Raw genomic sequence first — 13,641 nt, 5'->3', positions numbered from 1 at the left:
ACATCAACCTGATTGGCTGCTTACCCAGTGGTGAGCGCTGTCACTTTGTCACTGAATTTAAACCCAGACTATTATAATATCCAACACAAGTAACATGATCTGCTGTTTAGTAGAACAAATTTCAAATTGTATAGTTTATGCTGACTGATATTACAGGAAAAATAAACCAGCTGTAAAATCTACCCAACTACCATGGTTGTGAAGTTCTGGTGATTGTAAAGAGTATAATTATATGCAAAACTATTGACCTATTCAAGGATTGGCAAACTAATTAAAAGTTTTAAAAGCAAACATTTTAAATTTCTGATAGACTTATTCACTTCTAGTGAGATATGTTTCTTTCTGTTTCTCAACAGCTGTCTCTAAATTGGATGAAGAGGGTAAATGGGCAGTTCACTACAAACCTACACAGTACGAGCATCAACAGGAAAATATATTCCTCCCATCCACCCGACCACAACATATCGAAGATCTGCACAAAGAAGCTGAAATTGGCCTCAAATCCCTTCAGGAAGAAGGTAGGATTTGGTAGAATGTTGGCTTCAGACACAACGAGCAGTGGGACTGACACCAGGAGAAAACCAGGATCTAGGAATAATTCTGGGGCAGAACTGGGCCATAGGTGACCAATATAAATTCGTAGCCATTTATTCCTGTACTTTTAAGGGAAGCTATATTAGTGCAAAACATTCTCAAAATGATTGGTAGGTAAGATGCCTACTTTGATGAAAGATTGGAGTAAGCAATTACATGTAAAATATAACAAAGAACTACTCATGTTGCTATAATTGAAACTTTGGAGGAGAGCATTCTTTTTGCCTGTTCATTTCCAATAAACAAAGACTAGGTAAAATGTTAACATTGGTCTTAGTTGAGGTGAGATTTCAGCTTGAGAGCTGTATTTTCACCGTTCTTCAACTGGAGTGAGCCATTATGGGGAGGAAGAATTGAGTTGAGTCAGGGTCTGCAATATTTGTCTAAGATAAAAGCAAAAAACTGCGGATGCTGGAAATCCAAAACAAAAACAAAAATACCTGGAAAAACTCAGCAGGTCTGACAGCATCTGCAGAGAGGAACACAGTTAACGTTTCGAGTCCGAATGACTCTTCATCAGAACTAAGGAAAAATAGAAAAGTGGTGAAATATAAGCTGGTTTAGGAGGGATGGGACAGGTAAAGCTAGATAGAGGGCCCGTGATAGGTGGAGATAACCAAAAGATGTCATAGACAAAAGGACAAAGAGGTGTTGACGGTGGTGATATTAGCTAAGAAACGTGCTAATGGTGACATTAAGGGTAGAAAGCAGGATGAGCAAGGTACAGATAGCCCTAGTGGGGGTGGGGTGGGGGAAGGGATCGAAATAGGCTAAAAGGTAGAGATAAAACAATGGATGGAAATACATTTAAAAATAATGGAAATAGGTGGGAAAAGAAAAAATATATATAAATTATTGGAAAAAGGGGGATTGGAAAGGGGGTGAGGATGGAGGAGAGAGTTCATGATCTGAAATTGTTGAACTCAATATTCAGCCCGGAAGGCTGTAAAGTGCTTAGTCGGAAGATGAGGTGCTGTTCCTCCAGTTTGCGTTGAGCTTCACTGGAACGTTGCAGCAGGCCAAGGACGGACATGTGGGCATGAGAGCAGGGTGGAGTGTTGAAATGGCAAGCGACAGGGAGGTCTGGGTCATGCTTGTGGACAGACCGAAGGTGTTCTGCAAAGCGGTCACCCAGTCTGCATTTGGTCTCTCCAATGTAGAGGAAACCGCATTGGGAGCAGCGAATGCAGTAACTAAAGTGAAGTGCAAGTGAAATGCTGCTTCACTTGAAAGGAGTGTTTGGGCCCTTGGGCGGTGAGGAGGGGGGATGTAAAGGGTCAAGTGTTGCACCTTCTGCGGTTGCATGGGAAGGTGACGTGGGAGGGGGTTGCCAATTGGCTGCTGCCAATGTGGTTTCCTCTACATTGGAGAGACCAAACGCAGACTGGGTGACCGCTTTGCAGAACACCTTCGGTCTGTCCGCAAGCATGACCCAGACCTCCCTGTCTCTTGCCATTTCAACACACTACCCTGCTCTTATGCCCACATGTCCGTCCTTGGCCTGCTGCATTGTTCCAGTGAAGCTCAACGCAAACTGGAGGAACAGCACCTCATCTTCCGACTAGGCCTTTACAGCCCTCCGGACTGAATATTGAGTTCAACAACATTAGATCATGAACTCTCTCCTCCATCCCCACCCCCTTTCCAATCCCCCTTTTTCCAATAATTTATATATATTTTTCTTTTCCCACCTATTTCCATTATTTTTAAATGTATTTCCATCCATTGTTTTATCTCTACCTTTTAGCCTATTTCGATCCCTTCCCCCCACCCACCCCCACTAGGGCTATCTGTACCTTGCTCGTCCTGCTTTCTACCCTTAATGTCACCATTAGCACATTTCTTAGCTAATATCACCACCATCAAAACCTTTGTCCTTTTGCCTATGACATCTTTTGGCAATCTGCACCTATCACTGGTCCTTTATCCAGCTCTACCTGTCCCATCCCCCCTAAACCAGTTTATATTTTACCTCTTTTCTATTTTTCCTTAGTTCTGATGAAGAGTCATACGGACTCGAAACGTTAACTGTGTTCCTCTCCGCAGATGCTGTCAGACTTGCTGAGTTTTTCCAGGTATTTTTGTTTTTGTTCTGCAATATTTGTCTCTTTGTTTGTACGAAGATTATTTTGCACTTGAATGAGCCTATACTCCAACTAATTCAGGGAGCTGAGCAATAAATGCAATTTCTAACATAAAAGCAAATTGCAATTTGAAAGATTAAAGTTTGGAGCCTTGGTCTTATGAGTAGAAAGTGATGGAAAATGTTAATACTTCAGTATCATGAGTCAATAAAATACTTTCATGTTCAAAGCCAGACCTGGCAAGTGTATATTTTTAGAGCTTTAATAGATCACCTGACCAAAGTCTAGACAGTTGGGCCAAAAAATAAATTGGTGAAAACTGCAGAATGCATTGTTGTGTGACAGTGTGACCACGCGATGTTTGCATTTCCCTTGCTGTCCTGTTACCTTTCTGAACGGAAAGGTCCATTTGTATTGAATTTGGGCTGTGGATTCATAGCCACTTGATAGTGGGTTTTGCTTTCAGGTCATTTAATTTTGTGTTCGGTCTGCATGTGCAGAGTACAAAGGCTCTCGTCTGTATGTTTCTAGTTCAATCTGTCCAATTGGTCAGAATAACATTCTGGATTTTCAATTCCAGAAGTAAAGGATTAGCTTCCAGGGCAGAACCACTTGGCATGGCACCTGGGACACCTTGTAATGTAATTTTTCAGGACAGCGATTGACCAATTCAACACGGACTAATCAGTTCCCTTTTCTTGTTTTTGTTGATTTAATATTGAGTATTTTCTCAATGTGTATTAAAATGAAATGGATTGTTTAGAGTAAAGCTGTGTCGCCAAATTGCTGATGCTCATCATTACATAATTGTAGTAATAGCAGCTTAAACAAATGTTCTAATGAGCAATTGCAAAACAGAAGGGCAAAGATTAAAACCATTAGAACAGAATCTTCTCAGCCAGTCAGGGCCTGCAGTAACCAGTTTACATTGAGCTTGTTGAGCAAAGATCCTTTGATAGAAATTTCCATTTTCATTGGGCAAGTGTTTTAACTAGAGATTTTCCACAGGCTTTTGTACATCGTCCCTTTTTAAATTCCGCTCAACATGAATTTTAAAGCACTTTAGCTCAGAAACATCATGTTGTGCTTAATGAAAACCAGATGCTTGTTAAACTGGTGCTCAGGCTCTTATAATGTGAATTTATTGGAACTCCCAAGTGCCAGATTGAGTTGCACCCTCTGACCCAATCCAAAACCAGACGGGATGGTGGGCAATTTATAGTTTTTTTGGAAAAGGCTGTATTTGGTGTGAAATGGATTCACATGTAAAACTGAAGAAGCTTTTTGCTAACTGTTTTTTATCACTTAAGCTATCTTGTAACCAACTCCAGAAATAGGACTGTCCAGTTCAAAATATGGTGGTTCCCTGTACATTTAAATTTTAAATATATATTGGACTTTGGATCACAATTCACCCAGTTCTAGTTTTAATGGGTGAGAGTCGGGGGTGGATGACTAATCCAGAGATGAGTTTATCATTTAAACATTTTCACGAGGCTCCAGGCCTCAAATTTCCCCACAGTTTTAAATAAATTGACTGTGGGCTGGGCTTCCCAGGGCTTAGAGAAATCCAGTAGCTAAAGAGGACATGAATGGCCAGATAGGAACATAGCAGCAGGAATAGGCCATTCAGCCCTTCAAGCCTGCTATGCCGTTCAATAAGATCATGGCTGATCTGATTTTAACCTCGTATTTCTGCCTACCCCAGATAACCTTTCACCCCCTAGCTTATCAAGAATCTATCTAGCTCTGCCTTAAAAAATATTCAAAGACTCTGCTTCCACTGCCTTTTGAGGAACAGAGTTCCAAAGACTCATGACCTTCAGAGTAAAAAATTCTCCTCATCTGTATTAAATGGGTGACCCCTTATTTTTAAACCAGTGACTTGATTTTTCTTATTTTTAAACCACTTTAAACACTGGTTTAAATAGATTTTTCCACAGGAGGAAACATCCTCTCCACATCCACCTTGTCAAGACCCCTCAGGATCTTAAAGGTTCCAATCAAGTCGCTTCTTACTCTTCTAAACTCCAACGGATACAAACTTCTAAACTCCAACGGATACAAACTTCTAAACTCCAACGGATACAAACTTCTAAACTCCAATGGATACAAACCTAGCCTGTCCAGAATTTTGTCATAAGACAACTCGTCCATTCCAGGTTTAGTCTAGTAAACCTTCTCTGAACTGCTAACGCATTTACACCTTTCCAAAAATAAGCAGACCAATACTGTACACAGTACTCCAGATGTGGTCGCCCTGTATAACTGAAGCGTAATCTCCTTACTCTTGTGTATTGCAAGGGAAATTGAATATGCTACCATTCCATTAGCTTTGCTAATTACTTGCTGCACCTGCATAATAACCTTGTACGCTTCATGCATTGAGACACCCAGATCCCTCTGCCCCTCAGAGCTCTGCAATCTCTCATTGTTTAGATAATGTGCCTTTTTTAAAATTCTTCCTGCCAAAATGGATAACCTCACATTTCCCCACATTATACTCCATTTACCAGATCTTTGCCCGCTCACTTAACCCATCTATGTCCCTTTGTAGCCTCCTTACATCCTCTTCACAATTTACTTTCCTACCTATCTTTGTATCATCAGCAAATTTAGCAACCATTCCTTTGGTCCCCGCATCCAAGTCATTTATATAACTTGTAAAACGTTGAGGCCCCAGCACTGATCTATGTGGCACACCACTCATTACATCTTGCCAACCAGAAAAAGACACATTTATACCAACTCTGTTTCCTGTTAGCTAGCCAACCTTCTATCCATGCCAATATGTTACCCCTTACACCACGAGCTTTTACTTTCCACAATAACCTTTTGATGTGGCACCTGATCAAATGCTTTCTGAAAATCGAAGTATAGTACATCCACCGTTTCTCCTTTAACCACAGCACTTGCTACTTCTTCAAAGAACTCCAATAAATTGGGTTAAACATGATTTCCCTCTCATAAAACTGTTTACTCTGCCTGATTGCCTTGGATTTTGTCTGTGCCCTGTTATAACGTCTTTGATAATAGCTTCTAACATTTTTCCTATGACAGATGTTAAGCTAACTGGCCTGTAGTTTCCTGCTTTCTGTCTCCCTCCCCTTTTGAATAAAAGGAGTTATATTCGCTATTTTCCAATCTAGTGGAATCTTCCTTGAATCTAATGAATTTTGGAAAATTAAAACCAATGAATCAACTATCACTCTAGCCACTTAATTTAAGACCCTCGGATGAAGTCCATCAGACTCTGAGGTTTGTCAACATGCAGTTTCAACAATTTGCTCAGTACCACTCCCCTGGTGATTGTAATTTTCCAGAGCTCCCCACTCCCTTCCATTTCTTGATTTACAGCTATTTCTGGGATGTTACTCTATAGTGATGACCGATGCAAAATACCTGTTCAATTCATCTCCCATCTCCTTATTTTGCATTATTAACTCCCAGCCTCACTTTCTATAGGACCAATGCCCACTTTGTTTATTGTTTTCTTTTTAAATTATTTATAGAAACTCTCATCTGTTTTTATATTTCTATCTAGCTTTCTCTTGTACTCTAATTATTTCCACCTTATTAATCTTTTGGTCATTGTTTACTGTTTTTTATATTCTGTCCAATCTGACCTGCCACCCATCCTTGCACAATTATACGCTTTTTCTTTAAGTTTGATACTATCTTTAACTTTTTTATTTAACCACAGATGCTGGATCCGCCCCTTGGAATTTTTCTTGTTGGAATGTATTCTGTGTATTCTGAAATATCCCCTTAAATGTCTGCCACTGCACCTCTATTGACCTATCCCTTAACCTGAATTGCAAGTTCACTTTTGCTAGCCTCCTTTCATGCCCTCCTAATTGCCTTTATTTAAGTTTAAAATACTAGTCTTAGACCTAGTCTTCTTTCCCTCAAACTGAATGTAAAATTCAATCATATTATGATCATTGCTGCCTTCGCTATGAGGTCATTAATTAACCCTGTCTCATTGCACAATGCCAGGTCCATTGTAGCTGCACCCTTGTTGGCTTCAGAACCTGCTGTTCTAAGAAATTATCCCAAAAATATTCTATGAATTTGTCATCTATGCTACCTTTGCCCATCTGATTTTAGGAGAACCTAATCTACATGTAGATTAAAATTCCCCATGATGATTGCTGTGCCGTTCTGATAAGCTCCCACTATTTCTTCTTTGATACCCTGTCCTCCTGTGTGATTACTGTTAGGGGGCCTGTACACTGCTTGCACAAGCGACTGCCTGCCTTTATCATTCTTCATCTCTATCCAAACTGCTTGTACATCCTGGTTTCCTGAACTTAAGGCATCCCTCTCTAATGTGCTAATACCATCATTAATTAACAGAGCTACCACTCCACCTTTTCCTAACTCCCTGCCCTTCCTAATGGTCACATCCATTCATTGTTCAGATCGCAACCTATCACATCCTGTAGCCATGTCTCTCTAATGGCTATTAGATCGTACTTATTTATTTCTATTGGCACTATCAGTTCATCTGTTTTATTTCGACTACTACATGCATTCAGATACAGAGCCTTAAGTTTTGTCTTTTTTATTTTTGTAACCTCTAGCCTTATCTGTTGGTTTACTCTTAGACTTGTACTCTCTGTCTCTTCCTGTCATGGTCTGTTTATCATTTCCCATATTAATACCTTCCTCCCTTACCTTGTCTCTACTCTTTGATTTACCACATCTTCTCACATTTGATCTCTTGTCCCCACTAGTTAGTTTAAAACCCCCTCTACTTCTCTACTTATGCGATTTGCAAGAACACACATCCCAGCACAGTTCAGATGTAAGACCATCCCAACGGTACAGCCCCCACTTTCCCCAGTAATGGTTCCAGTGTCCCATGAGCCGGACCCCACATCTCCCACAAATAAACTCAAATTGAACTGCCGATAATTTGAAGCGAAAGCATTTCTGTCTCTGTGTCTGTCTGTTGTACATATAGATTTCCCTCAGATGCCCACTGTTTGTGACTTCCTTTCCACACTGTGGATTTGCTGGGATGTCTGAGAATGGTTCCACAGCACATGCGAGTAAACGAGCTTTGAAGCTGTGATGAGTCACTGCTATTTACATATTCAGCAATACATAACCAGCATTGTCTCTTGCAGCTTGAGTTTCGCCCAGTCAATATGTAGGTTGGTCCCGATCTCTGTTTGTTGTGGAGTTGCACCCAAACACACCCATAAATGGAATCATTGCAGTGGCTCTTTGCAGGAGTGTAGCCCTGAAATGATCAGTCTCAGCCAGGCAGGGGGTGTTGGTGGGCAGTGGAAATGCATCAAATTTTTAATTCATTTTGTGTGAGCAGAGGAATAGATTTTTTACAGAGTGTTCCCACATTACACTAAAGCACTTTGGAACATTCATACATTACTCTCACCACACCCTGCCTTGTGGCTGAACAGCATGTGATCAGGTGAGAATAGAATTTGGTTAACCCTAACTAGAAGAGAGGGTTTTTTGAAAAGTCATAATGTTACCTCCTGTTCTTTTTGGCTTTGAGCAGTTTTGAAACAAGTTTTGGTGTTCCAGTTTTTTTCTACTAGCCTGAAGCATGTAATAGTTACAGATAAAAGCAAAATAATGCAGATGCTGGAAAAACTCAGCAGATCTAACAGCGTCTGTGGAGAGAAAAAACAGAGTTAAAGTTTTGAGACCAAATGGCTCTTCTTCAGACTCTCCTTCAATAGTTGCAGATACTCTGGTCATAATGCCTGGTAATATTGGTGTGTTATTTTCATATTAGTAATGCTGACTTGCACCTTCCAAAAATAGCAAATTAAATGTAAAAGGTTTATTTTTTAATGTTCTTAACCAAGTCCAAATTTTTAGGCTTGTCATTCGATTTAAAAATGCACATGGAGTCTTTTTAAAAAGGAGCAGGACCCACTGATCTGAATGAACAAACAAGTAGGAGCCCAATGGCACTTTCACAAGTTGGTTGTATTGTGGAGAGGGTTTAGCTGGTGTAAAAATAACAGTTTTGTGGGACAAAAACAAAAATAGCTGGAAAAACTCAGCAGGTCTGATAGCATCTGCGGAGAGGAGTTAATGTTTTGAGTCTGTACGACTTCATGATGAAGAGTCATATGGACTTGAAACGTTAGCTGTGTTCCTCTCCGCAGATGTTGTCAGACCTGCTGAGTTTTTCCAGCTATTTTTGTTAATTTTTCAGATTTCCAGCATCCGCAGTATTTTGCTTTTATCACAGTTTTATGGGAGCTGGACAAGGGGCCCACCAGCATTGTTCATTGCATAAATGGATGTGTCTGGAGAAGAATGTGCTGGAATCTTGAACTATTAAAGTCAGCTCAAGAATCAGAGTCTGGGTGAACTGTTCACAACTAGACTTCATGTCAATTGGATTACACAGGATATTGAAAAGTCTCGATCAGGCTCGTCGAACCTTTTTGTTTGGGGAACTATATTTGCATTTTTTCTCACTCAAGGAGCAGATGAGCAGATTTTGGAAAGATAAGGTTTGGCACAACATTTAACTGAATTTCAAAAAATGGCTGAGGTATTGAGAAAAGAAACAACTTGCTGAGCAAAAATAAAGCAATGTGAAAGCAATAAATTGTTATGTTTTTAAAAAAAAGTAATTAATTAAAATGATCAGAGGGTGAGTGTCCCAATCTCTGGGTGCTCACTCACTTACCCTCACCCACTGTGTGTGGGTGTGTGTATGAGCTGGAGTGTGGTGGGTGAATGAGTGAGTGAGAAACCTGAGACTGGGAATAAGGCAGACACTCGCTCTCCTGTGCTCGTCCCTCCCCCCCAACCCCACCTAAAAGAAAACCTCATTCTTTCCAGCAAACTCACCACCTTTGGTATTTGCTGCTCCCCCAATCACAGCCTATTTCTCTCCTGTGTTTGCTGCTGATGTGCTCACTAGCAGCTCCTTGCAGAATTCTTCACTCCAACTTGTTTGACCGGCATTTTGAAAACTGACTCCGGGGGCTGCATGGACGGGGTTTTGGGGACTGAATGCAGGCCGCGGGTTTGATAAGCCTAGTCTAGACTCTCCCCAAATATTTAAGTGTCTGGCTGTAAAATTGACACCAACAGATTGTTCCAGGCTTCAATGGAGAATGTTGTTGGTATCAGTCAGAGTATTCTGTCCAATCAGCAGATTGAGGTGTGCTGCATTTTTTTACATCTGTAATCATTGTGAAGCATGCCCATCAGGCCATGATGAGGGGCAAGAGGTTTCTTGGAGGAGATTAGTTGCTACCTACACATGGCTTATTGTCTCTATACCAATATTCAATCTTTTTGGGGATCTCTGGGGATCCCAAAACCAGTGACTAGACCAGGTATATTGTAGAGAAATGTGAGGCCTATAAAACAAAAAATGTGAGCCCTGATCATACTTTGGACTCTACAAAGATGTTTGTAGCTTTTGATCCTGGCTGTATTGTTAGAAGCTTGCCGTATATGCTGGATTCTATCTGTGTGTGTGTTCTAACTGCAATAACACTGACTGTTGCAGCTGGAAAACAGATAGAAAATAATTTAAATGTAGGTCAGACTTTTACTTTAAAAAGACACTCATTCTCCTTGGGATATGTAGAAGTCTACATTAAAGCACTTTTTTGTGTTTTAAGCTCAGTTTAGAATTTTTTTTTAACCTCAATGCTGGATTTCTAAGTTAATTAAACTATAATTAAACTATAACACTGTTGTGCAGGATCCCAGTCAACATAATTAAACTGAATCCTAGTTGATTGCGATGGCCTGTAGGAAACTGATGAATTGTTTGGTCAAAAAAGATGCTAGATTTAATTTAAATTGGGCTTTTATGAACATTGAAGGGCAACATGGAAAGCAGCTTTATTTAATACTGGAATCTGGGGATCATTTCTGCACAGACTTCCACATGTTCGCACACAAGATTTAGAATGTGGTAAGTTGCTAAGAAATGAATTAAAAAGATGACCTCTACGCCTGCTGATGGTACAGTTCTCTTGTTTTATATTTTTAGTGGAGATTTTAAATGGTGTATTAAAATAAAGTTTTGTTTGAGAAGTTAGTGACTACACTCAGACCACCATGCTGTCACACAGCAGAGTCTGTAGACATACTGATGGAACAGAGAGACCAGATTCTGATCACTACATTAGCAAGTAGAAAGCTTTGTAAGTTATATTCTGTCACAGTTATTTGCAGATAATGTTATTACTGGGAAATCCACTACTCTCCGTAACACAGACTTGCAGAAATCAGCACTGATGGGTCGTACGAACTCGAAACATTAATACTGTTTCACCCTCCACGGATGCTGCCAAACCTGAGTTTTTCCTGCATTTTCTGTTTTTATTTCCGATTTCCAGCATCTGCAATATTTTGCTTTTGTATTATTGCAGAAATTTATCTGGTTGCTCATTTAATGTGGTCGCTCTTGTGTGTAAATAATGCAGAAGTGTTGGCTGCCATGACCTCTACAGTTAAGAACACAAAAATACCTAAAATTGAAGAAAACTAGCTGTACAGTACACACCACGTACACCAGGAGTGAATTTTCCAGCCTGGAATCCCCATGATGATGGTTGTAGTTTGGAACTCTCGCACAAACGGCAACTGATGCTAAATCAGTTGTTAACTTTAAATGACAGGTGCCAAGTGAGAACCAGGCTGAATATAAGGTTCAGAAGGGAAGTGAAAAAGCAAATAAGAGAAGCAAAGAGGGAGTATGAAAAGAAACTGTCAGCTAATAAAAAAGGACTCCAAATATCTTCTATAGGCATATAAATAGTAAAAGGGTGGTAAAAAGGAGGAATAGGGCTGATTAAGGACCAAAAAGAGGATTTACACCTGGAGGCAGTGGCATGGCTGAGGTATTAAATGAATACTTTGCATCTGTCTTTACCAAGAAAGAAGATGCTACCTGGGCCAATGTGACAGATGAGGTTATTTGGACATTTGGGACAAGATTTTTAGGTGGGTGTGTGGGCGCGATCGGCCGGCCTGGGAGTGGCCGGGGAAAGGATTGCCACACCGACTGTGATTTCGAGCTGGCTGGCCAATTAATGGACAACCAGTGTGAAACACACACTGAAATACTCAGTGTTGTGGGGCGGGGGCGGGAGCGGGAGGAAGGCGGGAGCGGGTGCAGGGGAGCGAGGACTGAAAGGTCCCTGAAGGCAGAGAGCTGCCTTGGAGCTGAAAAATTTAAAAGCAATAAATAAAGATTTTAAAATCTGGAAAAATTGCTCACGCGTTTGAATCAGTCACCCAAACATCTACATGATGAAAATTCTATCCATACATTTTTATTGTTTTTATTTAATAATGGAAACCTCATCCCGCCCTTGGATGTGGTTTCATCAAAAATGTAAAGGCCGCCTGGCTGATTCGCCCGTCCGCCAATCGTAATGTTGGATGGATCACGAAAAATTGAGGACAATTGGAACTTTATTTAATAAGCTTAGTTGCTCTCTTAATTGTCGGTGGGTGTACTTCCAACTTTTGCACACGCCTGCTGACAGAAATACCACGCGAGCGCTGGATGACGTCGGGATGCTCAACTGACGACATCACGGGCTATTTTACGCTCTAGCGGGTTGGGCGTGTGCCCGCACCCCTGCCCTTGGGGTTTGATTTTCGGGGAGTCTTGGAGACTCCATGTACCATTAAAAATGGCAGATGGGACCCTTATCCAGAAGTTCCCCCCCCAACTTACCCCTACCCCTGTATTCTGACAGAGTTCATTTTTGCCGGTAGGGGAAAGGTGGGTGGGGCAGAGCGTGACTCTCTCAGGCGGGAAACCTGAACTCAGCTGGTCAATTTAAATTCAGCACAGAGTTCAAACAGATCCTGTTTTTGCTGTAGCACAGAGCCTTAACCTGCAATGTGGGAGTCATGAATTTATGGAGGAGATGTAAATGCTTGTGAAGAGAAGATAGAAAGTATGTATGTCAAGTTATTTAAATCCCAACCCTTTCAAAATTAAATAAAAAACAGCCCTCGTGTCAGAGAATTGAAAAAACCACGTTCTAGCAATTACAATAGCTATTTATTGCCATGAACCCAAAGGCTTTTATTATATCATTATTAATGCTTAGCTGTTTTCCTTTCAGTTTTATAGTCTCTTAGTTTTTAATAGTAATCCTAGCAGGGGAGTTGTAAGTTCACAGTTTAATTGACAACTCAAAGAGGTTATTAAATGATTAGCCATCTTTGATGCAGAGTTATGAGTTGGCATGGATGGTGCATGGAATATAGGTGGGGGATTGATTGGGTATAAGGGGTGAGGGTGAAATATAGGTGGGGGATTGATTGGGTATGAGGGGTGAGGGTGAAATATAGGTGGGGGATTGATTGGGTATGAGGGGTGAGGGTGAAATATAGGTGGGGGATTGATTGGGTATGAGGGGTGAGGGTGAAATATAGGTGGGGGATTGATTGGGTATGAGGGGTGAGGGTGAAATATAGGTGGGGGATTGATTGGGTATAAGGGGTGAGGGTGAAATATAGGTGGGGGATTGATTGGGTATGAGGGGTGAGGGTGAAATATAGGTGGGGGATTGATTGGGTATAAGGGGTGAGGGTGAAATATAGGTGGGGGATTGATTGGGTATGAGGGGTGAGGGTGAAATATAGGTGGGGGATTGATTGGGTATGAGGGGTGAGGGTGAAATATAGGTGGGGGATTGATTGGGTATGAGGGGTGAGGGTGAAATATAGGTGGGGGATTGATTGGGTATGAGGGGTGAGGGTGAAATATAAGTGGGGGATTGATTGGGTATGAGGGGTGAGGGTGAAATATAGGTGGGGGATTGATTGGGTATGAGGGGTGAGGGTGAAATATAGGTGGGGGATTGATTGGGTATGAGGGGTGAGGGTGAAATATAAGTGGGGGATTGATTGGGTATGAGGGGTGAGGGTGAAATATAGGTGGGGGATTGATTGGGTATGAGGGGTGAGGGTGAAATAT

General features: G+C 41.1%; 1 protein-coding gene across 2 annotated transcripts in view; it reads left to right on the top strand.

Moving 5' to 3' along the window:
- Positions 1–13,641, top strand: part of LOC144696155 (uncharacterized) — a 220,931-nt gene that overhangs the window by 177,526 nt on the left and 29,764 nt on the right. For both annotated transcript variants that reach the window (XM_078567509.1, XM_078567510.1), the window contains exon 2: positions 357–518. In XM_078567509.1, the coding sequence (XP_078423635.1) occupies positions 357–518 (162 nt within the window). The remainder of the gene's footprint in view (positions 1–356; positions 519–13,641) is intronic.

This window comes from Cetorhinus maximus, chromosome 21 (genome assembly GCF_964194155.1).
Source record: "Cetorhinus maximus chromosome 21, sCetMax3.hap1.1, whole genome shotgun sequence".
Lineage (NCBI taxonomy): Eukaryota > Metazoa > Chordata > Chondrichthyes > Lamniformes > Cetorhinidae > Cetorhinus > Cetorhinus maximus.
This window is presented reverse-complemented; position numbering and strand designations above follow the sequence as displayed.